At 40.0% G+C, this 27,600-nt stretch overlaps 1 protein-coding gene across 6 annotated transcripts in view; it reads left to right on the plus strand.

The window, feature by feature from the left end:
- KRBOX4 (KRAB box domain containing 4) overlaps positions 1 to 27,600 on the plus strand; it is a 45,540-nt gene that overhangs the window by 11,665 nt on the left and 6,275 nt on the right. Inside the window, exons 4-7 of one of the 6 annotated variants that reach the window (XM_032258526.1) lie at positions 4,035 to 4,161; positions 4,500 to 4,595; positions 12,520 to 12,563; positions 14,128 to 16,014. In XM_032258526.1, coding sequence (XP_032114417.1) covers positions 4,035 to 4,161; positions 4,500 to 4,595; positions 12,520 to 12,563 — 267 coding nt within the window. In that variant the 3' untranslated portion in view covers positions 14,128 to 16,014. Of the gene's footprint in view, positions 1 to 4,034; positions 4,162 to 4,499; positions 4,596 to 7,387; positions 8,705 to 12,519; positions 16,015 to 27,600 lie in introns of those variants that run through there. The other 5 variants (XM_032258524.1, XM_032258523.1, XM_032258527.1 and 2 more) reach the window with 5 other exon arrangements.

The following is a 27,600-nucleotide window of genomic DNA, read 5'->3' on the forward strand; positions in this document are numbered from 1 at the left end:
ATCAGTAAGACAAGACAACCCAACAGAATCAAGACTCATAGCAACAGAAATATGGGTGGCCTGGAAACATACAAAAAGATTATAATCATTACTGAAACTCACATACATGCTGTCATTTACCTATGAGAGTGGTAAACTTTGAAAAGATAGATAAGAGCCACTGTGGATGAGAGTACTGGCTGGTTGACAGGTATTTTGGCTCTTCTTATTAAAGATCTTTTTCTTATTTTAACCAGCAGTTGCATTTATAGGACTCCATCCTAGCGAAATATTTATATGTCCATAAAGATGTCCAAGGCAGTTCTATTCATACTAGCAAAAAGTAGAAGGAGAAAGCCCTAAATGTCCCATGTTCCTGAGAATCCAAAAATGGTTGAATGATAGCTGTACTACCAAGTGACATTGTTTATGGTAAAAATGACCCCTGATTGGTAAACAAATTGCACGTGGACTAGGAGGACTAGAGAGTGGTTAAATAAATTGCCACATCTGTACTCTGCAACTGTCATGATAAAAATTGGCTGACATGTAAGAATGTTTGGAATACTTTTGTCTAAGTGAAAAAAAATCAAAGTTCAGAAAAGATTAATAGGAGTGGCCAGCTGTGGTGAGTCACACCTGTAATCCCAGCACTTTGGGAGGCCAAGGCAGGTGGATTGCTTGAGGTCAGGAGTTCAAGACCAGCCTGGCCAACATGGTGAAACCCCATCTCTACTAAAAATACAAAAAATTAACCAGGCATAGTGGCACACGTCTGTAATCCCAGCTACTCGGGAGGCTGAGGCAGGAAAATCGCTTGAACCTGGAGGGGTGGAGGTTGCAGTGAACTGAGATTGCACCACTGCACTCCAGCCTGGGGCGACAAAGCAAGACTCTGTCTCAAAAAAAAAAAAAAAAAAAAAAGAAATTTCCAATGTCTAGGTAGTCAACTTTATCACGCTATAGCCGTATATTTTATGAATTTGGGGAAAGACTATCCGTAACTACAAAACTATAAAAACTTTTAACTTACCTCTCACTTTTATGGTTATCTGTTACACATTTAAATCTCTAATCCATCTGTAATTTACTTGGGGGCTCAGAGTGAGATAAGTAATTTACTTTTATGGAGTTTCTTCCCTCCGTAAATACCTAGCCGGATTTTTCTGATGATATCTTTTCTGCAGAGATGATACTTTTACTATGAAGTAACCGCTGACACTTTACTCAGAGGATCTATTAGTTGTTATTAAGTCTCATCATTGTCATATTTAGCTCTGTGTTACTGGAAACTTCATAATGGGATGACGGCTATTTTACTGGGTCTGAAAGATAAGGAAGGACACCTACGTTTTTCCTACTGTCTTCTCTCACTTGACACAACACTTCCGAGACCAGATGTGATCCCAGGCCTCAGGCTGTTTCCCCACATAGCAGGCAGTTCTGCAGTGGACACCAGCTGGGTGTCCCCTAGGTCAATTCCCTTCTGACACCGTCTACCTGGAGTTACCGTCGGCTCCCACAGGTTGGGGCTTAGTCCCACAAGACTGCCCCGACTTGAGATGCCAGTCACAAGTAGGATGTCACCTATACATCTGACGGATGGGCCACAAATTGGGGGTTCCCACGACCCCCTCCTGAAGATTGATTAATTTGCTAGAGTGAGTCCCAAGACCCAGGGAAACTGAGTTTCTTTCCCCTATTTGTTATAAAGGACATACAGAGGATAAAGATGAACAGCCAGATGGAAGAGATGCATAGGGCAAGGGATGTGGGAAGGTCCACGGACCTTTCGTGCCCTCTCTGGACTCACTGCCATCCGGGAACCACCAAGTGTTCAGCTGTCTGGAAGCCGTCCGAACCCACCCAGTCCTTTGGATGTCGTTGTTGTTTTTCAGAGACAGGGTCTTGCTGTGTCTCCCAGGCTGGAATACAGTGGTGCGATCTTGGCTCACTGCAGCCCCAACCTCCTGGCCTCAAGTGATCCTCCTCAGCCACCCATAGTGCTGGGATCACAGGAGCGAGCCACCACACCTGGCCACAGTGGGACTGATCATCATTGGCCCTTGGTGAACAACTGAACCTTCAGGTTCTCTCCCCTCCCAGGAGCTTGGAGGATGGAGATGAAAGTCCCAGCCCTCTAATCCTGCCTGGTTTTCTGGTGAGCAGCCCACATCCAGACGCTACCTAAGGGCTGTTAGCCAACAGTCATCTCATTAATATGTATAAGACTTTTGATCACTTCAGGGGCTATTCCAAGGGTTGCAGGAGCTTTTTGCCAGGAGACAGGACAAAAACCAAATATATATTTCACAATATCAAACCAGGTGACATCACTTCCAATAAAAATGACTCCGGATTGGTAAACAAACTGCATCTGGACTGGGAGGACTGAGTAAACTGTGACGAGCTGGTAGGAAGCCATGGATTGGGGTTTTCTTTTTCTTCTTTTTTTTTTTGAGAAAGAATCTCGCTCTTCTTGCCCAGGCTGGAGTGGAATGGCACAATCTTGACTCACTGGAACCTCTGCCTCCTGGGCTCGAGCGATTCTTCTGCCTCAGCCTCCCGAGTAGCTGGGATTACAGGCATGCGCTACCATGCCTGGCTGATTCTGTATTTTTAGTAGAGACGGGGTTTCACCATATTGGTCAGGCTGGTCTTGAACTCCCAAACCCAGGTGATCTGCCCGCCTTGGCCTCCCAAAGTGCTGGCATTACATGTGTGAGCCACCGCGCCCGGCCAGATTGGGGTTTTCTGAGTCCATTGTCACTCAGTGATACGTAACTGGGCACATCTTTTGCTAGGACCCTGGAAGCCATGTTACTGGGACCATTACAAGAGATATTGGTCTATGGAACAGGTTTGGGCTTCCAAGCAATGTCATCCTAGCACTCGGCAGTGTGGTTTTGTTCCCGGGCACCGGAGCTATCACGAGGGAGGGGCAGATTGGGCTAATAGCTCCTGGATTGCTCTGAGAAGCCCTCCTGCTGGAGAAACCTGGCTGTCACCGCCCTCTGGCACGCTGCCTTTCCTGTCTCCTCTCCTTCCACACAGCTGGGTAAACTGGTGTCCACTGTGGCCGGTTTGGGCCTTATGGGTGCAACAAGTGGCTTGAATTGAAGGCCACCAAAGTGAGAGCATGACAGGATGGGATCCGGAGCAGAAACGGGGGGTACTGGTCTTTGCGAGGAATTGGGGCACTTGCAGAAGTGAGTTTTTGTTTGGTGGTGACAAGGCCAAGCACACACCCTTCCCCTTTTGCCTTGGTCAGCTGCCCAGGCCACAGACCTCTGGCTTCCTGTTCTTTGTCTCATGATTGATGAATGAAGGTTAGAATGGTTTGTCATGATTGGTTAGCTGTGTTTAGAACTGTTTGTTGTAGCTCTGTGTCTCCTGCGAAGCCTGGTCTGACAGCCCCAAGCAGAATTGACTTCCTCCTCTGTGGGCCACCCGGACCCTGTCCTACATCGGTCCCTGTCCCTGTGAGGCAGGCTTCCTCCCTTCCTCCGTTTCGTCTGTGAGTGTCTAAGTGTCGCTTTTCTCCCTCTACTAAACCGAAGCTCCTTGAGTTCAAGATGTATCTTTTTGTATTAATCTTTACTTCACAGGACTTACCAGCCTGGCCTCTATTCAGTAAACATGGGTTGAAGGAATGAATTTCCAGGGTAAGATATTTCTCATACCCTATATGTTTCTCCTATAAAGTTCAAAATGATTTTAGTCATGTAGATACTCTATGTAATATACGGTGCCGAACTGACTAGTGACTGTCATAAGAGCGATTACATGAGAAAGGCCGACGTGGGTGCGGGAGCCAGACTGCGTGGATTCGAATCCCTCATTCCTGGCCGTGTGACCTGAGCTAGTTACTTAGGCTCCGTGCACCTCGCGCTCTTCATCTGTCAAGTTTCTCCTAGGGTGGCGGCGAGGATCGAAATCTTTAGTACGTGTGAGGACTTCAGAGAGCACAGAGTAAGCCCTCCGTGTGCGTGAGGTGCCATGTCCCAGTGCCCCAGGCTGGTCCCGGGGTGCTAAAGAGGAATGTGCCGTTACAGGAATCATTGACCTTCAAGGACGTGTTCGTGGACTTCACCCTCGAGGAGTGGCAGCAACTGGACTCTGCCCAGAAGAACCTCTACAGGGACGTCATGCTTGAGAACTACAGCCACCTGGTGTCCGTGGGTGAGGGACCGCGTCACAGTGTGATGCAGAATGCCCCCAGTACTGTCTTTCTTTCTCAGCTGCTCCAAGCTCCGGGGCCTGGGAACAATGAGTGTGGGTTACAAGCCTCAGTGGGTTTGGGTTACAGCCCACTGTGTCGTATTCGTAGTCCCGTTTGGACGCCGGACAGCATATTGGTGCCATTGCTTGCTTTGTGACTGTTCTGTACTGAGGGGCAGATAAGCTGGATGCATGGGGCCGTCACCGAGGCCGTGCCACCTTCAGCCTGCAGGGATGGGCCTAGGTTCTGGAATTCCTCAGCTTTAATAACGAAGTCCTGTGTCATTTCCCCTGAACAGGGTATCTGCTTGCCAAGCCAGATATGATCTTCAGGTTGGGACCAGGAGAAGAGTCCTGGAGGGCAGATGGAGGGACCCCGGTGCGCACCTGTGCAGGTGAGGACAGGCCAGGTGAGTCAGGCCCGGGAAAGGGGACCAGGTTGGTTCGTGAGAGCTTGGCTTCTGGGATGCGCTCAGGAGCCCTTCTCAGAGCCCCGGACTTGTGGACACGCCTAGACTGATGAACGGAGGTATTGTCATGTGCACATGAGGCCTCTGCCTGGCAGCCAGTTACAGTCTCTGTGTTCTTTGCTTGGCGTTCACATAGGTTGTGGCCACTCTTGTTCTGAGATCCCATTTCTACCTTCCAGCCTCCTGGCTTGCTGGTGAGAAGTGCCAAGCCCCTTCTCATTCCTCTCCCACCACCTTTATGGAAGTGTTTAAGACTTATTCTCCTACCTTCTTGGCCTTTTGTATTTTCACCATAGTAGATGTATTCATAGATGTCAGCATTTCCTCTTTACTGGGCATACTGTGGGCCCTTTCAGGCTGAAAACGTAGAGTCTTTTTTTTTTTTTTTAGCCTAAGGTATATTATCATACCTGTTTTTTTTGGGAGCCAGTATGGACACCAAAGCTGTGCCAGTGACCTTTACCAGCCAGGTACCTACCGCATTCTTGCCTGCTCTGTTTGTAGTTAACACTGTAAACCTCACACCAATTTCTGTTTTCTCTACTTATTTCTTCTCAGGTTCTTACAAATCTGACTTGATACTACCTGTTATTAGATTCCTCCACTTTTCATTACAGACTTCCCACTTAACTCTTGCTTTTGATATTATCTCTTTACTTATTCACAATATAAACACACTTGAGAGGACATTACTCCCAGGGTGGAATACTTCAGTGAACTGTATTTTAGTCCTGCATAGAGCTGCTTTTTCCTTGTCTGTTTTTCCTGTGGGCTGCCTATAAGGATCCAGAAACTCTTCAGATACACTGATCTGCTCTTTCTCTCCCCTTCATAGTACCCCCTTCAGTGGCCTATGGCAAAGAAGCCTGTTTAGAATGTTCTTACTCTTCAGAGGGCGATCCCTGAACCAGCAGCTTGGGCTTTGTTGGGGCCCTAAGTAGAAAATCAGAATCTGAGGCCCCAGTCTAGATTTTCTGAATGAGAATATGCATTTCAACAAGCTCCCCAGGGATACCATAGGCATAGTAAAGCTTGAGAACCACTGCTCATTAGAGATTAATTTCAGAGCATCAACTGCAGTCAGGTGCGGGCCCCAAGGACCTACAGATGACTCCTTAGATGGCTTCGTCCAGAACCCACTCCTCAGCGCACACACCAGCTCTCTGAGATCCTCCCTGTGCTGGCATTTGTGTCTCCTACCACTCTGTAGCTTCCCCCAGGAATGTTTAGGCAATGATAACCTCTTTAGTGCTCAGTGTAATTCCACATCTGCTGCCAAGAGATTCATCAGGATTTCTGGTGTGCTGACAGTATGCTTGCCTTCTTCCAGTGATGCCTGGAATTGTAATGACTGTGTGTCTTGTTCTTGTTTCAGTGCTATCCTGGAAGGGAGGAAAAACAAATTCAGGCACAGCCCACCTTCCTGAGTCCCAATTCTCTCATAATAAAAACTCTATTATATTAAAATACAGACATTTATATGTTCAGTTTAAGAGTGCAGAACAGTATATGCTAAAAAGTAATCTTAGGTACATTCCCAGTCATGCCTTCCAAGGGCAGCTTCTTGTAAAGGTTTCTCTATTTGGTTCTGAGCACTTCCATAGGTTTAGGGAATACCTTTATATCTGCATTTTGTGGGTTTTCAGTTTTATCTCCCCTCTATGAAAAGTAAGGATTTCCCTCACACTTTGGCCCTCCACTCCCCAGCTCTTTACAAGTTTGTTAAATGCTTATTTTTAGTTCCTTTATTGGTTACATTTGTAACTTTAAATAATATAGCTGTGCATTTCATAGAGTAACTTTTAAAAAAATCTAGCTAAGGGCCAGTGGCTCATTTCTCTAGCTTGAACACAAACCCCTAGACGTAAGAGCCTACATCCTGTTCTGACATGTTCTAGTGTGAGACTGGTGGAAGACATTCAGTAAATATTGCACTGATTGTTTTGGACCTGGGCAGAGGAAGGAGCTTTGTTATACATCCAGATACAAGTGGCTAAGACCATGGACTGTGGAGCCACATAGCCTGGGTTGAAATTCTGGCCACTTCCCTCACTAACTATCACTGTGCACACATTGGTTGGCCTCTCTACCTGTTGTAGAATGGGGCTAATGATAGAACTGAACGATTGTCAGAAATTAATGATTTGATGCATGTAAGGCACCTAAAAGGGTGCCTGGGATAAAGGAAGCACTCAACAAATGTTATCACCATTTTTATTGTTGTTGTTATCCATTAAAAAGGTTTTTTTTTTTTTTTTTTTTTTTTAAATTTAATGTGGTGGTTGTTAACCAGAGATCCAGAGATGTATTACATAGTTATCTGTGGATCTGTCAGAATACCCATGAGTAGGCCCTGCTCTAGAAATTGTTTCAGAAAGCCTGGGGTAGGCCTGGTTATGTGCATTTTGAGTGACACGCCAGAGGATTCTGATGCCTATCTTTGGCTAAGATCCACTACTTGAAATATCTGCTGAGAGGAATTGCAACGAAATAGGAGATAGCAATGAGCATGCGAGCAGGATGGGATGGGATAGCTGGTGAGGGAAGTGGCCAGAATTCCAGCCCAGGCTATGTGGCCCCACAGTCTATGCTCTTAGCCACTTGTATGTGGATGAATAACGTGGAGTCACTCCTAGGCAGTCTCCAAACTCCCAGGGTTGGAATCAGAAAGCAACTTGAATTTCTTCCTTGTTCCTCTGTATTTAAATCTATTTCAGAAAATGTATTTTTCCCTCTGCCTCCTGGATGAAACCACTGGCTGGTCCCATAAATTCACTGGTCATTCTGAGATAATAAAAATCTTCTAGGAACTGTTACTTTCAAGAGTAGCCTCATTATAATAACGAAAACTGTCCAGTCTCGTGTTGTAGTACAAACTGAAGTTTATTTCAAGTTTGTTGATCTTTTAATAGAAAGAAGTTTTAGCTTTGTTAATTTTCTCTACCATTTTTCTGTTTTATTGATTTCTCCTGTTATTTCCTTTTTTCTACTTTCAGTTTACTTTGCTGTTCTTTATTTAGCTTTTCCTCCTCAACATTTTATTATGAAAAATTTTGTATAAAACAAGTAAAAGAATTATAGACTGAACACCATATAATCCCTATATGGGTGTTCTGTAATAACACCTAGATTTATAATTATAAACATTTTGCTATGTTTATCTCCTGTCTGTCTGCCAATTCTTCTGTCCTTCCATCAATTTGATTTTTTTGTAGTGCATTTCAAAGGAAGTTACAGAAATCAGTACCCATAACCCCTAAATACCTCCACAGGTGCATCATTAATTAGAGTTCAATATTTGTTAGTACTTTATCATTAGTGTTCATGAAGTATTTTAATAAAATAAAATGCCCTAATGGTACCATATGATCTTTGGCTATACAGGTTACTGTTTGAACATAATTTTCTATATGTGTTTTTCATATGTGATCATTGTATATTTATGCTGATATGACTGCATTCTTTTTTTTAAATGAAATTAAGGTATAATGTACATACCATGAAATTTATCTTTCTTAGGTGTACAGTTGTATAGTTTTGACAAATATATAGCTGTGTAACTACTACCACAATCAAGGTATTGGACATTTTCATCCCCTACAAAAAACTCCATGTTTCTTTTTGTAATTTAGTCTCTCTCCTCATCCCAGGCTTGATCTCTTTTCCTTCTAGTTTGGTTCTTTCTAGAATGTCATGTGGCTGGCTTCTTTTACTTACCTTAATGCATTGTAGGCTCATCCATATTGTGGCATGTATCAGTTTGTTCTTTTGATAACTGAGTAGTGTTCCAGTTTGTCTGTTGATGTACCACTTAATGCACATTTGAACTGTCCCTGTTGTTTTGGTTATTATGAATGAAGCTGGTGAACATTCTTGTGTAGGCATTTCTGTGGATCTTTGTTTACATATCTCTTGAGTAAATATCTGGAGTGAGATTGCTTGGCTGTATGGTAAACATATGTTTAACTTTATAAGACATTGGGCCGGACACGGTGGCTCATGCCTGTAATCCCAGCACTTTGGGAGACTGAAGCAGGCGGATCGCTTGAGGTCAGGAATTTGAGACCAGCCTGGCCAAAATAGTGTAAAACCCCGTCTCTACTAAAAATACAAAAATTAGCTGGGTGTGGTGGCGCACACCTGTAATTCCAGCTACTTGGAAGCTGAGGCAGAATTGCTTGAACCTAGGAGGCAGAGGTTGCAGTGAGCTGAGATCATGCCACTCTACTCCAGCCTGGGCAACAGAGTGAGACTCTGTCTCTCAAAAGAAAAAAAAAGATACTGTCAAGTGTTTTCTAATGTGGCTGTACTATTTTGTTTTCCCACCAACAACACACCTTTCTAGTAGGTATGTAGGGGGATCTCATTATGATTTGAATTTGCATTTCTGTAACGATCAGTGATGTTGAGCATGTTTTCATGTGCTTATTTGCCATCTGTATATGTTCTGTGGTGAAGTGTCTATTGTAATATTTTGCCATTGTTATTAAATTGTGAGAGTTATTTATATCAATATATATGGATATAAGTCCTGACCAGCTATGTGTTTTCCAAGTATTTACTCCTAGACTATGGCTTGTTTTGTTCAGAACAGTATCTTTTGAAAAAAAAAGTTTCTGTTTTTTTATAAAGTCCAATTTATTAAATTTTTCTTTTATGGTTCATGTTTTTTATGTCCTTTTTAGCAAATCTCTCTCTAACCCAGGGTAATAGAGTTTTTTTCATATGTTTTCTTCCAGGAGATTCATAATTTTAGTTCTTATATTTAAGTCTATGACTGTTAATGACTTAATTTTTGTATCTGGTGTGAGGGAAGGGTCAGCATACTTTCATATTATTTTTACATATGCATTTCCAGTAACATTTTTGAAAAGAATATTCTTTCTTTTTCTCAAATCAACAAGTGATCCATTTGTAATTTGACATCTACTTTAAAATGATGCCGGGTGTGGTGGCTCACACCTATAATCCCAGCACTTTGGGAGGCTGAGGTGGGAGGATCCCTTAAGCCCAGGAGGTTGAGACCAGCCTGGGCAACATAGTGAGACCCTATCTCTACTAAAAAATTAGCTGGGCATGGTGGTGTACAGCTGTAGTCCTAGCTACTCAGGAGGCTGAGGCACGAGAATCACTTGAATCCAGGAGGCAGAGGTTGCAGTGAGCCAAGATCACACCACTACACTCCAGCCTGGGCAACAGAGTGAGACTGTCTCAAAAAAAATATCAAGGGTAAGAATTTCACCGGGGAACTAGGATATATAAAATAATCTAATGAAAACTGAAAATTAAGAATTTAATATATATGAAAAAGGAAAAAGAAACACAAACTTTAAAAACAACAACAAAAAAAGAATTTAATATATAGACTTAATAGCAGATTAACTGGAGCAGAAGAGAGGATAAGTAAGAAAGATAAGTTACTATCAAATATCCACAGTCTATTCTAGACTGTTCTTTCTTAGTTAACTTACTTTGGCATCCTTTTTGAAAAGTACTTGAACATATGTGTCACTCTGTACACCAGTACAGGTTGAGTATCCCTAATCCAGAAATCCAAAATCCAAAATGCTCTAAAATCCAAAACTTCTTGAGCCACTGACATGGCATCCAAAGGAAATGTTCATTGAAGCATTTCAGATTTCATGTTTTCAGGTTAGGCATGCTGAACCAGTAAATATATAATGCAAACATTCTGAAAACCAAAAAAATCTGAAATCCAAGACAACTTCTGGTTCCAAGCATTTTGGATAAATGATACACAACCTGTACAAGAGGTCTTAATTACTGTAGCCTTATATTATGTGTTCAAATCAGATAGTATGAGTCCTCTTACTTTGTTCTTCTTTTTTTATAATGTTTTAGCTAGTTTAGATCCTTGGTATTTTCCTAGAAATTTTAGAATCAGCTTGCCAATTTCTGTAAAAAAGCCTGCAGGGGGTTTTGACATTGCATGGAATCTGTGGATAATTGATGTGCAATGTTTAGCCTTCTAAATCATGAAAATTGTATATCTGTTTATTTCAGTCTTTTAAAATTTATTTCAGTAATATTTGATAGCTTTGAATGGATAGGTCTTGCACATATTTTGTTTAATTTACCCCTGTGTTTTATGTTCTTGCAAGGTAATATAAATGGAGTGTGTGTATGTATATTGTTGTTTTATATTTCACTTTCCTATTTCTCACTGCTAGTTTATAGAAGTGTAATTGATTTTTCCATATTGGCTTTGTATCCTGGAACCTTTCTAATAAGCTCACATATTAGTGCCAGTAGCTCTTTCATAGATGGTTTGGTATTTTCTACATAAACAGTCATGTAGTTATGAATAAGGACAGTTTATTTCTTTTACCAGTCTGAATGCCTTTATTTCTTTTTCTTACCTTATTGTACTTACTGGCTAGGACCTTCAGTATAATGTTGACTAGGAGTAGCGAGAGCAACATGATTGCCTCGATCCTGATCTTAGGACAAAAGCATTTACTGTCTCACCATTAGGCATAATCTTACTTGTAGGTTTTTTCATAGATGGCCTGATAAAGGTTGAGGATATTTCCTTCTAATCCTGATTTTCTGAAAGTTTTATGAATGGATGTTATAAATTATTTTTATGGATCAGTTCCTATGATTGTGTTTTTTCTCCTTTAGACAATTATATCCTATATAATTATTGATATTATTGGATTTAGATGTACCATTGTATTGTTTATTTTCTGTTCATCCTCCAAACCAAACTTCTTTTTGTTTTTTTTTGTTGTTGTTGTTATTGTTGTTTCTCTTCACCATTCTCCTCTTTGGAATATTTGACTATTTTTTAAATTAAACATTCCATGTTGAGATAATTGTAGATTCCCATGCCCTTGTAGGAAATAATACAGAGAGATCTCATGTATTCTACCTAGTTTCTACTAATGGTGACATCTTGAAAAGTTATACTACAAATCACAACAAGGATATTGACATTGAGAAAGTCAAGATACAGAACATTTCCATTACTACAAGGGTCCCTCATGTTGCCTTTGTATAGCTATACCCATTCCTTCCCACTCCACCCCTTCTTAAGCCCTGGCAACTACTAATTTGTTCTCCATTTCTCTAATTTTGTCACTTCAAGAATATTACATAAGTGAGGTCATACAGTATGATAGTTTGTGGGATTGGTTCTTTTCACTAAGCATACTTCTCAGTTGGATTCATCCCGTTGTGAGTACCCAGAGTTTCTTCCTTTTTGTCACGGAGTAGTATTCCACCAAATGGATGTACCACAGTTTGTTTAGCCATTCACCATTTGAAGACCATTCCTATTTTCAACTTCATTGATTTCTGCTCTTATTATTTCTTTTCTTCTGCTTGATCTTTGTTTCTAATATATGCATTCAGTGCTATAAATATCCCTCCAATTGCTGTTTTATCTGTGTCCCACAAATTATGGTATGTTGTATTTTCATTTAATTCAAAATAGTTTCAAATTCCCCTTAAGACTTATTTAGAAGTAAGTATATCTTTAAATTTCCAAATATTTGGGGTTTTCCAAGTACCTTTCTCATTGATTTTTTGTTGTAATACTGTTATTGCACATAATATGATTTCTTATAAATTTGTACAGGTTTGTTTTAAGACCCAGAATATGTTCTATCTTGGTGAATGTTTCATATGCACTTGAAAAGAATGTATATTCTGCTGTTGTTGGATGCAGTGTTCTCTGAATGTCAATTAGGTGAAGTTGGTTGATGGTGCTGTTCAGATTATCTATATCCTTGCTGGTTTTCTGTCTACTTGTTCTATCAATTATTGAGAGAAAGAGTGTTGAAGTCTCCAACAATAATTGTGGATTTGTCTGTTTCTCTTTCAGATGTATCCATTTTTGCCTCATGTATTTTGAAGTGCTGTTATTAGGTACATACACTTTCAGGATTGTTATTTCTTCTCAAAGAATTAACTGTTTTATCATTTTGTAATGTCCCTCTTTGTGCCAGAAAATCCTTCTTGTTCTGAAATCATTGTCTGAAATTAATGTAATTTCTCCAGCTTTCTTTTGGTTAGGTTTTCATGGTATATCTCCATCCCTTTACACCTCTCTCTCCAGAGAGTTTCCTTATACCTCTCTCTACCCGCCCCCACCCCGCCAATTTCCCCTAATAGTAACATCTTGCATTAGTATGGTACATGTGTTACAACTGGTGAATGAATACATTATTATTAACTAAAGTCACATCTTACATTAAGGTTCACTCTTTGTGTTGTTCAGTTCTATGGGTTTTGTCAAATGCATAAAAATCCACCATTACTGTTTCATACAGAATAGTTTTCCCGCCCTTAAAAAATCCCCTGTGCTTTGCTTTTTCATCCCTTTTTCACTCTCTCCTGGCAAGTACTGATCTTTTTACTATCTCTATAGTTTTGCCTTTCCTAGAATGTCATATAGTTGGAATCATATAGTATGTAGCCTTTTCAGACTGGCTTCTTTCAAATAGCAATATGCATTTAAGTTTACTCCATGTCCATGGCTTGATAGCCCATTTCTTTTTATTGCTGAATAATATTCCATTGTGGATCACTTTGTTTATCCATTCACCTATTGAAGGACATCTTGGTTGCTTCCAGTTTGGGGCCATTATGAATGAAGCTGCTATAAACATCATGTGCAGGCTTTTCTGTAGACATAAGTTTTCAACTCATTGTGGTTCATTTCCTTTTGAAGTTTGTAATTTTTTTACTGTGAACTCCTTTTCAGTGAGAGTTATTTTCCATGGAAATTCTGTGTACCCTAAGCTATGAAAGCATCACTGCAGAACTATTTGGATTGCCACTGCTGGGGCCCACTGGTTTCACTAATGCAGGAACAATTTATAGGTGAATTTATCAACTTCGGGGGTTTTGTATTATACTTCAAATGTCCATTTGGAATGCACTCCTACATGTGGTACAGGACTGTGGTTCTGACTTCTTGTAAGTAACCCCTGATTCTTCTTAACATTTTCATTAGCCAGTGGGTGGCATCTTTCTAGTTCCTATTTTACATACAGAGATGTCCTTTGTGACTCCCAGCTTTAAGCAGGTAGCTCAATTCTAATTCTCTGCACATTTGTGTCCTGTGGCCTAGAATTCACTTCACACTCATGATGAGAGCCTTAGCCCCCCAACTGCAAAGCCACACAGCTTCAATTTCTGTTCACCCCCTCACTTTAAATTTCTTCTTCATTTTTGTCACATAATAAATTTATTTTCTTGGTTTGAGCTTGGCTGCATATTAAATTATTTTTGTTAAATTTGAGCCAGCATTTCTTTGTACTTGCACTCAGGGGAGGTGGTGGTGGTGGGACATGGGGAGGCTCCATCTACATCAGCTTAAGTCATGTTGATAGGAGTTCACTGCAGGGCCTTTAGGGATTAATGTTATTCCATAACATTCTAGTGGAAAGATTTAACAAGTTTGATGATTCATTGCACTTTCTTCTAGAAGTCTGGCAAGTTGATGAGCAGATAGATCGCTACAAGGAAAGCCAAGACAAACTTCCGTGGCAAGCTGCATTCATAGGCAAGGAAACACTGAAGGATGAAAGTGATCAAGAATGCAGAACATGTAGAAAAAGCATTTTTCTCAGCACAGACTTTGATTCTGTAAGACAAAGACTCCCTAAATATTATTCATGGGAAAAGGCATTCAAAACATAATTTAAACTTTCTTAGTCAAAATAGAAGCTATGTAAGAAAGAAAGATGATGGATGTAAGGCATATTGGAAAGTATGCCTCCATTCTAACCTTCATAAAGTTCAACCTGCAGAGAAATTTTTTGACCCTAATCAACAAGGGAAAGCCCTCCACCAAAAGCAAGCCCTTCAGAAAAGTCAGAGAAGTCAAACTGGGGAGACACTCTACAGATGTACTCAGTGTGGAAAAGGGTTTATCCAGAAAGCAAACTTAGTTGTACATCAAAGAACTCACACTGGAGAGAAACCTTATGAATGCTGTGAATGTGCAAAAGCCTTCAGCCAGAAGTCAACCCTCATAGCACACCAGAGAACTCACACAGGGGAGAAACCCTATGAATGCAGTGGATGTGGAAAAACCTTTATCCAGAAGGCACCACTTATTAAACTTAAGAAAATTCATATGGACAGGGACCCTATAAATGCAATGTCTGTGAGAAAGCCTTCAGTAGGAAGTCAGCTCTCATGAAACAGATAATTCACATGGGAGAAACCTTACAACTGTAATGAATGTGGGAAATCGTTCAGTGTTAAATCAACTCTCATTGTATGTCACAACATATATGCATAAGTTGCATGCTATTGTGAGTAGTGTCATGAAATTTTGCACTGTCCTGCTCTTTCCTGCTCAGGATGCAAATCAGTGAATCATCTTTTTTTTTTTTTTTTTTTTTTTGAGATGGAGTCTTGCTCTGTCGCCCAGACTGGAGTGCACTGGCACGATCTTGGCTCACTGCAACCTCCACCTCCCGGGTTCAACCAATTCTCCTGCCTCAGCCTCCCGAGTACCTGGGATTACAGGCGTGCACCACCACACCTAACTAATTTTTGTTTTCTCAATAGAGATGGAACTTCACCATGTTGGTCAGGCTGGTCTTGAACTCCTGACCTCAAGTGATCCGCCTGCTTCAGCCTCCCAAAGTGCTGGGATTACGGGTGTGAGCTACTGCGCCTGGCTTGAATCATCCTTTTGTCCAGTATTATATCCATGCTATATATGCTACCTGCCTATAAGCCACTTAGCTGTCTCAGTTGTCAGATTGACTGTCATGGGTTTGCAGTGCTTGCATTAAAGCTACCCTTATTGTATAATGACCCCAAAGTGCAAGAGTACTGATGTTGGCAATTTGCATACGCCAAAAATAAGCTATAAAGTGCTCCCTTAAATTGAAATGGTGAAAGTTCTTGACTTAATAAAGAAAAAAAATACATGCTGACGTTGTTAAGATTTATAGTAAGAATGAATCTTCTATCCGAGAAATTGTGAAGAAGGAAAAAGAAACGTGTTAGTTTTGTTGTCACACCTCAAACTGCAAAAGTTATGGCCACAGTGTAAGATAAGTGCTAAGATGAAAAAGACATTAAATTTGTGGGTGGGAGGCATGAATAGAAATGGGTTCTGACAGAAGTCAGGTTCAGTACTATTCACAGTTTCAGGCATCCACTAGGGATCTTGGAACATATCTCCCACAGATAAGGGAGGATTACTGCACGCTGCCATAATGTGCATCAAAGAATTCACTGAGTGTAATCATGTAAATCTATTACTAAAAAAGCCCCCAGATACAATTTAGCCTTCGGTAGATATAAGAAAACTCAAGTTACTCAAATCATTCAATAAATGATAAATTCTTTTTTTTTTTTTTTTGAGACAGGGTCTCACTCTGTCACTCAGGCTGGAATGCAGTGGCACGATCACAGCTCACCAGAGCTACAACTTCTCAGACTCAGGTTAATCTCCCACCTCCGCCTCCCGAGTAGTGGGGACTACAGACATCTGCCACCACATCCAGCTAATTTTTGTATTTTTTGTAGATTGGGTTTCGCCGTGTTGCCCAGGCTAGTCTTGAACTCCTGGGCTCAAGTAGTCTGCACACCTCGGCCTCCCAAAGTGCTAGGATTATAAGTGTGAGCCACTGTGACCAGCCAATAAATGATAAATTCCTTACCCATGAATTTTAGTACCTTGTACATCAAATAATTTATTAAGGGTCAAAACCATAAAGATAGCAAACACTGGAAAGCCTTTGGAAAGAAGTGAGGTGTCAGAGCACTTGCATTCAGGAAACATTAATTTGAGAACCCAGTTTTCCTGTATAATATAAGGAGAATCATGTCTCATATATGTCATTCATTTTATAGAAAAGATCACAGAGGTTACAATGAAGCACTCAATTATAAATTATACACATATTCTCTGCAGAATAGGTTTAAAAGCTTCTGGAAGTATAAATATGTTTTATAATCAGGAGAATAGAGGAAAAACATATTAATCCTTACTAGGCCAATCTCCAAGATTATCTGTAAATAGATAATCCCTAAATAGATTAGTTTGAGAGCACATGAGCCAGAAGGATTCCCAAACAGCCCAAATAGATGTTGCACATGTATTTTATCTATCATCAGTGTAAAAGTGGAAGCATCTTATGGAGAAAGGTTATACTCTTCTGGGATACTTTTCTTTGAAAACTGGTCAAAATTTATTCTCTCTTAAAGTAATTATGGTGGGGCAATAGGAGGTTCAGAATTTCTAGGAAAGATCCTATAAGAGCAGTATTAATTGAAATAAAAATAAGCAATTTGAATATCCAGTGATAGGTGATTAACTGTTGATACATTCATAAATTGGAATCATGCTTCCATTAATGCATTCATATTTTAAGGAGTTTGGAAAATGTTCATAGTAAACTAAGACTATAAAACTACTTTATGATCTGTGTTGTAAAATGGCATATATAAAAGAGGGATATAGCTGGGCAAGGTGGCTCATGCCTGTAATCCTAGCACTTTGGGAGGCCAAGGCGGCCAGATCACCTTAGGTCAGGAGTTGGAGACCAGCCTGGCCAACATGGCGAAACCCCATCTCTACTAAAAATACATAAAATAGCCGGGTGTGGCAGCACATGCCTGTAATCCCAGCTACTTTTCCAAGTAGCTGAGGCAGGAGAATCACTGGAACCCAGGAGGCAGAAGTGGCAGTGAGTGAGCCGAGATCGCACCACTGCACTCCAGACTGGGCAACAGAGCGAGAGTCCGTCTCAAAAAAAAAAAAAAAAAAAAAGGATATGCACCATTATGAATTCAGTGTCTCTGGGTTGTAGGAATGTAGGCAAATTTTTGATGAGTAAAAAGTTAGATACATATGTATATATTACATTTCTATCTTGTCATGTGTTTATTCTCACATGTGGAGAGAAACACACACAGAAAAAGCTAGGAAGAAACTACACCCTACTATTAATAGTTATGTTTGGACACTAAAATTATTGATTTTTAATGCCTCTGATTATACTCTCAAATTTCAAGAAACTACCAGGATGGATTATTTAAAATGTCTTTTACATAGTTTTCTTTCTCCCTCCCCATTTTTCTATTCAGTTCTATTTTCAATATATTATACTATTCTGCTACTTTCTATTTGCCACACATCATCCCACTGACATGTCTACACATATTCTCTATTTTCCATGTGGTTGTCTGTCTGATCTCATTGTTAGAGGAATATATTCTACAACTTTGAGAAAGTATGTCTTATGATTTTAACTTAGTGATTTTCTAGTGAGAGCTAAAACATCATCCTGCTTTTACATTTCATCCTCACAAATCCTGTGACCTAAGTTGGAAGATAACCAGATTTGTACATATGAGAAAACACCGTACTGAGGTCACATGGGTAATAAAAACAAACTGATGAAAACCCAGACCTCCAGAATTCTGATACTGGTGGATATCTATTTTCTCCTTTCCTCTTTTTTCCGTACTCCCTGTCACCAGTTCACAAAATGCAATGTGGTGAGTATCTCTTAATATTGCTTTGTTATGAAAGTAAAGTCTTCATTTTATAAAAGCATTACATTGATGAATTCCACTAATTCTCATGGCAACACTATTAAGTAGGGAAGATGATGGTTCCACCTTCACCAATCAGACATACCCTCTGATATTTTACAAATAAAAAAACAAAGTCACAAGGAGTTGGTTTACTTAAAACTCATGGAAAACAGGCAGTATAGCAAGCATTAGCCACTGATACACATTCTGTGTGGCTCCATGCAGCCAATCTGTGTGCTCCTTTACGATGTCTTTCATCCCTCTATACCTCACCCAATGGAAGAGAGGAGGGAATGTCTTATGTGGTAATTGAATATCTTCTCATTTTTTGTCTTGGATTTAAATGTTGACCAGGCACAGTGGCTCACCCCTGTAATCCCAGCATTTTGGAGGCTGAGGTAGGCAGATCATTCGAGGTCACGAGGTCAAGACCAGCCAGACCAACATGGGGAAACCCCCGTCTCTACTAAAAATACAAAAAAATTAGCCGGGCGTGGTGGTGAGCACCTATAGTCCCAACTACTTGGGAGACTTAGGCAGGAGAATCGCTTGAATCCAGGAAGTGGAGGTTGCAGTTAGCTGAGATCGCACCGGTGCACTCCAGCCTGGGCAACAGAACAAGAGTCCATCTCAAATAAATAAATAAACAAAACAGAGCGAGAGTCCGTCTTAAATAAATAAATAAATAAATAAGTGTTGTTTTAAACCATTAAGTTTTTGGTGGTTTGTTTTGGCAGCAATAAAAAACTAATGCAGAAAACTTAGATGATTTTGATACTGGAATTAGCCAAAAGCACTTTAAATTGCCATTAATATAACAGATGTAAAGGAAATGGATGAAAATATGAAGGATTTCAAAATATTTGTAATCTCTAAAAATGGATGAAATATGTATGCTACAAACTGAAACAAAATACAGTAGCCAAGAACTTACTGTATGAGTTTTAACAGCAGATTGGACACAATAGAAGACAGAATTCATGAATGTGAAGTCAAGTCAATAGATTTGTCTCACTGAGAGGAAAAAAAAATGCAAATGACACAGGCAGTGTTAGGCATTTGGGACACAGCCAAAAGGTAAAGCACATATAACTAGGGTCCCAGAAGAAGAGAGAAATACTGGAACAGGAATCATATTTGAGACAATGGTTAAAATTGATCAAAAACCAGTGAAAGAGATCAAGCTATGGGGTCAAGAAGCTTTGAGAATCCCAATTCAAATAATATATGAAAATTCATTTCCAGCCATGATGGAATAACCAGGTCCAAACTTACCCACCTGCTATAAACAACTAGAAATAATATATATACAATATACGAGGTAACAGTTTTTGTATTTTGAACAAAGATAGCACAGGATTATAAAGCTGAGGCAAGGAAAACAAATGAGGTGAGCTCTATGATTGCCCTGGCTTCCTGCCTGGATGCACTTTGCAAAATGTGATACAGGGACAGGGGTTTGAAAAAGAACATGGTGGTTCACAAAGTTAAGAGGTCAGTGCTCAGGAAGCCTAAAGCTACTGGAAGCTTCAGCAAAGGAGGGAGTTGTTGACAAGAAAGAGCAAGAGAAATCTGTGTGGAGTCCCTTCGGGTTTACAAACTGAATATTAAAGCTGTGTATAGTGGAACTCCACAAGGCAGGGTAAAGAGCAGTTGGGGAGCTATAAGGTGAAGAGTTTCCAGAGGTCACACAGGGATGGAATGTGTGAGTTCTAGCAAGTCAGAGTCAAGAGTTCTTGTCAATCACCCCCAGGAAATCAGTGGAGACTCCATGGGAGTCATGTCTTAGTAGTGGGGATAAAATAGCCCTCAAAGGGAATGGGAGAAAATTTTTGCAATCTATCCATCTGACAAAGGTCTAATATCCAGAATTTACAAGGAACTTAAACAAATTTACAGGAAAACAATAACCCCATCAAAAAGTAGACACTTCTCAAAAGAAGACATTTATGTGGCCAAGAAACATATGAAAAAAACCTCATCACTGACCATTAAAGAAATGCAAATCAAAACCACAATGAAAAACCATCTCATGGCAGTCAGAATGGTGATTATTAAAAAGTCAAGAAACAATAGATGCTGGTGAGGCTGTGAAGAAATAGGAACACTTTTACACTGTTGGTGAGAATGTAAATTAGTTAAACCATTGTGGAAGACAGTATGGTGATTCATTCAGCTCAAGGATCTAGAACCAGAAATACCATTTGACCCAGCAATCTCATTATTTGGCATATATCCACAAGAATAAATCATTCTATAAAGACACATGCACACATATGTTTATTGCAGCACTATTTACAATAGCAGTCATGGAACCAACCCAAATGCCCATCAATGATAGACCAGATAAAGAATATGTGGTACATATACACCATGGAATACTATGCAGCCCTAAAAAGGGATGAGATAATGTCCTTTACAGGGACATGAATGAATCTGGAAGCCATCATCTTCAGCAAACTAACACAGGAACAGAAAACCAAACATTGCATAAGCGGGAGTTGAACAAAAAGAACACATAGACACAGAGAGGGGAACAATACACACCAGGGCCTGGTGGGAAGGAACTTAGAGGATGGGTCAATAGGTGCAGGAAACCACCATGGCAGACATATACCTATGTAACAAACCAGCATGTTCTGCACATGTATCCTGGAACTTAAATAAATAAATATATATATATTCCTAGAGGGAAGGATACCGTATACTTACCCTAACAAAGCTACAATTAAGTCTTGAAAGAATGAAGCATCTTAACCACTTGTTAGAATGAAGTCCAGCATTCTTTAAAGGAATACAAAATCTAGCATTCAATGATGTAATTTTATTATGTAAATTTAATATCCAATCAGATATTAAGATGTGAAGATATAGGAAATGTGATACCTAGCTAAGAAAAAATCAGATAATGAAAATAGACCAAAAAATGACAAATACAATGAACTTTTAAAAATCTAATAAATATTAGAAATATTCTTGAAGATTGAAAGGAAAGGTGATGACATGAGGAATGGAAGATAACTTCCTGTCAGAAATGATGCAAGCCAAAATACAAATGAATGCAAGCTTTAAAATGCAGAAAGAAAAACCTAAATTGTTGATATAGAATTCAGAAAAATATTCAAAAATAAAGGCAGGCCAGACACGGTGGCTCACACCTGTAATCATAGCACTTTGGGAGGATTTAGAGGAGGATTGCTTGAGTGAAGGAATTCAAGACTAGCCTAGGCAACATAGTGAGACCCCATATCTACAAAAAATTAAAAACTAGCCTGGTGTGGTGGTGCATCCCTGTAGTCCCAGCTACTCAGGAGGCTGAGGTGGGAGGACTGCTTGAGTCCAGGAGTTCAAAACCAGCCTGGGCAACATAGGGAGAGTCTGTCTCTACAAAAAATTAAAATATTAGCCAGGTGTGGTGGTGCATGCTTGTAGTTCCAGCTACTTGGGAGGCTGATGTAGGAGGATTGCTTGAGCCCAGAAGGTCAAGGCTGCAGTGAGCCATGGTCACACCACTGCACTCCAGCCTGGGCAACAAAGTGAAGTACTGTTTTAAGAAAAAGAAATAAACCATGATCATCACAATGGTTGCAGGAAAATCACCTGGCAAAATTAATACATACTCATGAAAGAAAAAAAAAACACCTCTCAGTAAACTAGGAATAGAAGGGAAATTCCTTAGTCTGTTAAACAGCATCCACAAAAAGCCATAGCCAATATCATATTAAATACTGAAAGCCTAAATGCTTACTCTCAAGCTCATTAATTCTATTCTTAAAAAAATTTTTTTTTACAGACAGGGTCCTAAGTGGCACGACCATAGCTCACTGCAGCCTCCAACTCCTGGGCCTAAGCGATCCTCCCACCTCAGCCTCCCAAGTAACTGGGAGTGTGTGTGTGTAGAGATAGGTTCTCACTTTGTTGCCCAGGCTGAGTCTCAAACTCCTTGCCTCAAGTGATCCTCCTCCCTTAGCCTCCTAAAGTGCTGGGCTTACAGGCATGAGCTACCATGCTCAGCCTCAAGCTCATTAATTCTTTTCTCAGTTGTATCAGTTCTGCTGATAAGCCTGGCATTCCTAAGAATTAAATTATTGGGTACCCAATAGGGCAGCTATTTATTATTACAATCAGAAAAAGGAAAGATTCAAAGAGCAGGTGTCTGAAGACAACTACCTCATTAAAATATGAGTGTTCCTTGCTCAGTTCCCAGACTTGAGCCAATCTTCATCACATATAGAACCATTTGTGTACAGTTGCCCATGTGCCTCAGAGGAAGAACCCTATAGTTTTGTGACAGGCATATATTATAATGCTTACCCTAGTCTCCCCAAAGTAACTTATGGCCATTTATTTGGGTGATGATACATTTGAGAAAGGAAATACCAAGAAATGTTTAGGACTATCAGACAGCTTTCAAAGTTGACATTAATACACAGACACTGAAAGCATCATCATGGCCCTCCTATCAGTGTGGGGACTTATTGGGTCCAGACAATAATGGTGTCCTGGTCAAGATGGTAAATTTAAAACAATATTGCACTCTAGAGGATGACAATGTCACCATTAAAGACCTAAATGATGAATGAGTGGTGGTTCCTATTATATTTCTGTTTAATTCATCATTCTGGTCTTTTCAAAAACCAGATGGATCCTACAGAATGACTGCAGACTACCACAAGCTCAACCACACCAAGTTTAATTTTGCAAAAGAGAAGTACAGCACATGTTAAGCCTCCTTGGGATCTAAAGGCAACATACACATCTAGAAGTGCTTCTCCGGCCCATATACCAGCTGATACAGAAGGCTACCAGCTTTGAGTGGGGACTAGAGCCAGAAAGGGTCTACAGCAAGTCCAGGCTGTGGTACACACAGCCTTGTTGCATAGATCATATGATCTGGCTGACTTTGGGGGGAGGGGTATCAGGGGTGCAAAAAATGAAGTGCGATAGCATCCCTGGGATTTTGGAGCAAGGCCATTAAATCTGCAATGGAGAATTATACTACTTTTGAGAAATCACTCCTTGTGTTAGGCACCATAAACCTCATTTTGTCATGCTGCTACAGTCCATTTACTGACTAACCCACAAAACTGCCAATTTTTGCTGTGGCCCAGAGCAAGAATAACTTTTAAACAGACCTGATCTGTCATGCACACTGTCTCTTGGGCCGTATGACCTAGCATATAATATGGAGCTGACGTGTCTGTACCAGATAGAAATGTTGTATGAAGCCCTTGGAAACTCCCTGTGTGAGTCACAGTACAATTCATTAGGATTTAGAAGGTGTATTAGTCCGTTTTCATGCTGTTGATAAAGACATACCTGAGACTGAGCAATTTACAAAAGAAAGAGGTTTAATGGACTTACAGTTCCATGTGGCTGGGGATGCCTCACAATCATGGTGGAAGGCTAGGAGGAGCAAGTCACCTCTTACATGGATGGCAGCAGGCAAAGAGAGAGTGCTTGTGCAGGGAAACTGCCATTTTGAAAACCATCAGATCTTGTGAGGCTTATTCACTATCATGAGAATAGCATGAGAAAGACTGGACCCCATGATGTAATTACCTCCCACTGGGTCCCCCCCCACGACACGTGGGAATTGTGGGAGATACAATTCAACATGAGATTTGGGTGGGGACACAGCCAAAGCATATCAGAAGCAAAGCAATATCGTCCTCTGCAGATAACTTTTCTTTAGAGAAGAAGTTTCTAGCTTGTTCTAGAGCCATTACTTTTTCTCCAATCCAGTTCCACCCCTCAAAGTTAATAACTATCCAGAATTGTAATGCCAAAGAAAAGGGAAATTCCATAAATTAGATGGAGATATATTTGAGACCCCAGACAAACAATAAAGGACAGTTAGAAACACTCCAGGAACATTTTCAAGTAAGCACAAATGATTATTGAAAATAATTCATTTTCTTATGCATCTTAAATATTTCTTGACCATATTTTCCAGTTATTTTAGAATCCATGATTCATAACTTTTATATCTGAAAACCCTGTGGGCCTGCTTCTACTATTCATGTATTTCTTCTGATTCTGGGTATACCTGGCAATTTTTGATTGAATGCCATTGTGCATGATAAATTATACAAGCTCTAGATGAGCTTTAGTTTCTTTTTTTGTTTGTATAGAGACAGTGTCTTGCTCTGTTAGCCAGGCTGGAGTGCAGTGGCACAATCATGGTTCACTGCAGCCTTGAACTCCTGGGCTCAAGCAGTCCTCCCCCTCACTCTGCTGAGTAGCTGAGACTACAGGCATGAGCCACCACACCTGGGTAGTTTTTTATTTATTGTAGATACAAAGTCTCACTATGTTGTGAGGCTGGTTTTGAACTCCTGCCTCAAGTAATTCTCCCACATTGGCCTCCCAAAGTCCTGGGATTACAGGCATGAGCCACCACACACAGCCAAGCTTCAGTTTCTGAAGGCAATTATAGTAGGAGCAAATTACCTGAATTCAGTTAGTGAGCTCATTCAAGGTGAGGTATCAATCTTAAGATCTGGTCTATATTTACTCCTAATTCCTAGGTAAAGTCTTTCAGAGGGTCCAACAAACCTGTGGTATTTAACAAGGGCCATCATCCCTGGTGGAATCTGAACTTCAAGTTTGATTTCCTTGGCACATTAATTTTCTACTGAAAGCTCTGCACCTGGCTGCTGTGAATTTCCAAATCTATCCCAAGCCATTTACCAGTTAGTATATTCCTTGTGGGGAAAAGTTGCTTGGTCTATTGGACTTGTTTCTCTTCACTTGTCTTATCACCAGGATCTTTCCATTCAAATCTCATTGTCTTAGCTCAGGGCTCCCTCAGGTACTATCAGTCAGCTGCAGTCTCTTGCTACATAGGCTTCTTCAATATGGCTGTTTACTTCATCAAACCAGCAAGGAAAATCTCTCTCCAGTATGCTAAGACAGTCTTATATAATACAATGTAGTCACGGGAGTGGCATACCATCACCTTTGCCATAGTCTATTGGCTAGAAGCAGTCTCACTTCTGCCCACCTTCAGGGAAGATATTATATAGGGCATTAATTATTGGGGGTCATCTAGGGTGTCTGCCACAACTGCTAACAAAAGGACAGGGACAAGAGGGAATACAAGCATTCAGCAGCACTCACAAATACCACAGTGAAAAGAGCTTTCTTCAGAAGTTCATTTTGCCTCATTAATTGAACACTTAAACATTCCTTATATCTCTCACTTGTAAAATTTGTTAACTAGTAACTTAATGTCATAGGATTTGGTGGTTATAGTGTAAAAAGCGATCGAGATGCTTAGTTTTGTCAGAAAATCACATACAGATATTATTAAAATCATAGGATACTGTATTCCCAGCTACTTGGGAGGCTGAGCAGGAGGACTGGTTGAGTCCAGGAATTTGAGACCAGCCTGAGCAACATACTGAGAGCCCCTGCCTCGAAAAATTATAGGATACCTACTCTCAAGATGCAAAATATTGTTGACTCTGGAACATGGGATTATGGGCACTGGCCTCCCAGCAGTAAAATATCTGCATATAACTTAAGACTAAGACTCCCCCAAATTTGACTAATAGCCTACTGTTGACCAGAAGACTTACTAATAATGTATACAGTCTATTAACACATTTTGTGTATTATGTATGCATTCGTATATTTACTATTCATTCAGTGAAGTGGATCATAAGAAGTTTTCATCCTCATCATCTTCATGTTGGATAGGCTGAGGAGGAGGAGGAAGAGGGGTTGATCTTGCTGTTTCAGTGGTTGCACATGTGCAAGAAAATCCACATATAAATGGACAAACACAGTTCAAACCCATGTTGTTCAAGGGTCAACTATGTATGCTCTCAAAACCGTAAACTTAATCATATGGAAAGCAAATAGGCAATATGTATACATATGTGAAAATGGGATCATTTTAAGAAGCGAATGATGATACATATTAAAGACAAAGCTGAGTGGGAAAATGGATTGGAAAAGAAAATAAACATGCATAATATACACTTTAAATGATATGCTTTATTGGTGATTTCTGGGGACTACATCCAAAAACTTTTTTACACATCAATAATCTCTACACTCAAATGCCAATTTACTTAATAATTTGGTGTATTTCTTTCCTAGCTCCCCCCACCCACACTACATAGATGTACCTAGCTTTTTGTTCCATGTGTTTATCTATACACACACATATACTCACCTAAAATAGATGAAATACAAATTTATACTTATACATACATGTGCATATAACTTTACTCATCGCAAAATTTTTATACGCCAACCACCCAGAATCACTGATATAATGGTTCATATACTTTATGTTTTTACAATATCAATCATATGGTATATTGTTTTATATTTTTTACGTAATGATTTACCATGAACATTTTCCCGAATTTGCAAATAGTCTTAATTGGTGTATATTATTTCACCTAATTGACATATCAATTTTTAATCAGCTATCACTGGATATTAAATTGTCTTTTATTTTTTCGCTACTTTAAATAATACTGCTCTTATGGGAGATGCTCTGAAATTTTTAAATCTTTTATTGCTTCACCACAAAATTATTCTTTCTTAAAACATGGAGATTTTTTAAGTTGTAAGCACTGTTCCTAAGGAAAGTATGTAAAAACTTACTATATATATGCCCTTTCTGTAATGGCTTTGTTTTTGCACTGAAGATATTGATGAATAATATACATAAGGTCTCCTGTTTGAGATCTTTGTTTCAGGGATCCTGATGACTCATCCTCTCTTACCCTATTTAAGGAAGCAATTTTTTTGTTTAGGAAAATAATCTGGGAGTTTAACCGACGTAGGATATTTTATGCTTTATACTATTATTTTAAAAATGTCATACTAGGTTGGGCGCCATGGCTCACACTTGTATTCCCAGTGCTTTGAGAGGCTAAGATGAATGGATCACCTGAGGTCAGGAGTTCGAGACCAGCCTGGCTAACATTGTGAAACCCTGTTTCTATTAAAACCACAACAAATTAGCAGGGCATGGTGGTGCATGCCTGAAATCCCAGCCTACTTGGGAGGCTGGGGCAGGAGAATCGCTTGAACCTGGGAGGCAGAGGTTGCAGTGAGCTGAGATTGCGCCATTGCACTACGGCTCGGGCAATGAGAGTGAAACTCCGTCTCAAAAAAAAAAAAAAGTCATAATCTACTCCACAGTGAACATATCTTAAATTTATAATTGAGTGTTTGCTTGCCACCTCTATACCTTTTCCACAAAATGTTTGGTAAAGAATATGCTAAGTGTGGTGGCTCATATCTATAATCTGAGTGCTTTGGGAGGCAAAGGTGGGAGGATCAATTGAGGCTAGGAGTTCAAGACCAGCCTGGGCAACATAGCAAGACCCTGTCTCTATTTAAAAAAAAGAATATAGAGCATGAT

The sequence above is a fragment of the Sapajus apella genome, unplaced genomic scaffold (genome assembly GCF_009761245.1).
Source record: "Sapajus apella isolate SASKATOON/1434 unplaced genomic scaffold, GSC_monkey_1.0 scaffold103, whole genome shotgun sequence".
NCBI classification, from domain to species: Eukaryota; Metazoa; Chordata; class Mammalia; order Primates; family Cebidae; genus Sapajus; species Sapajus apella.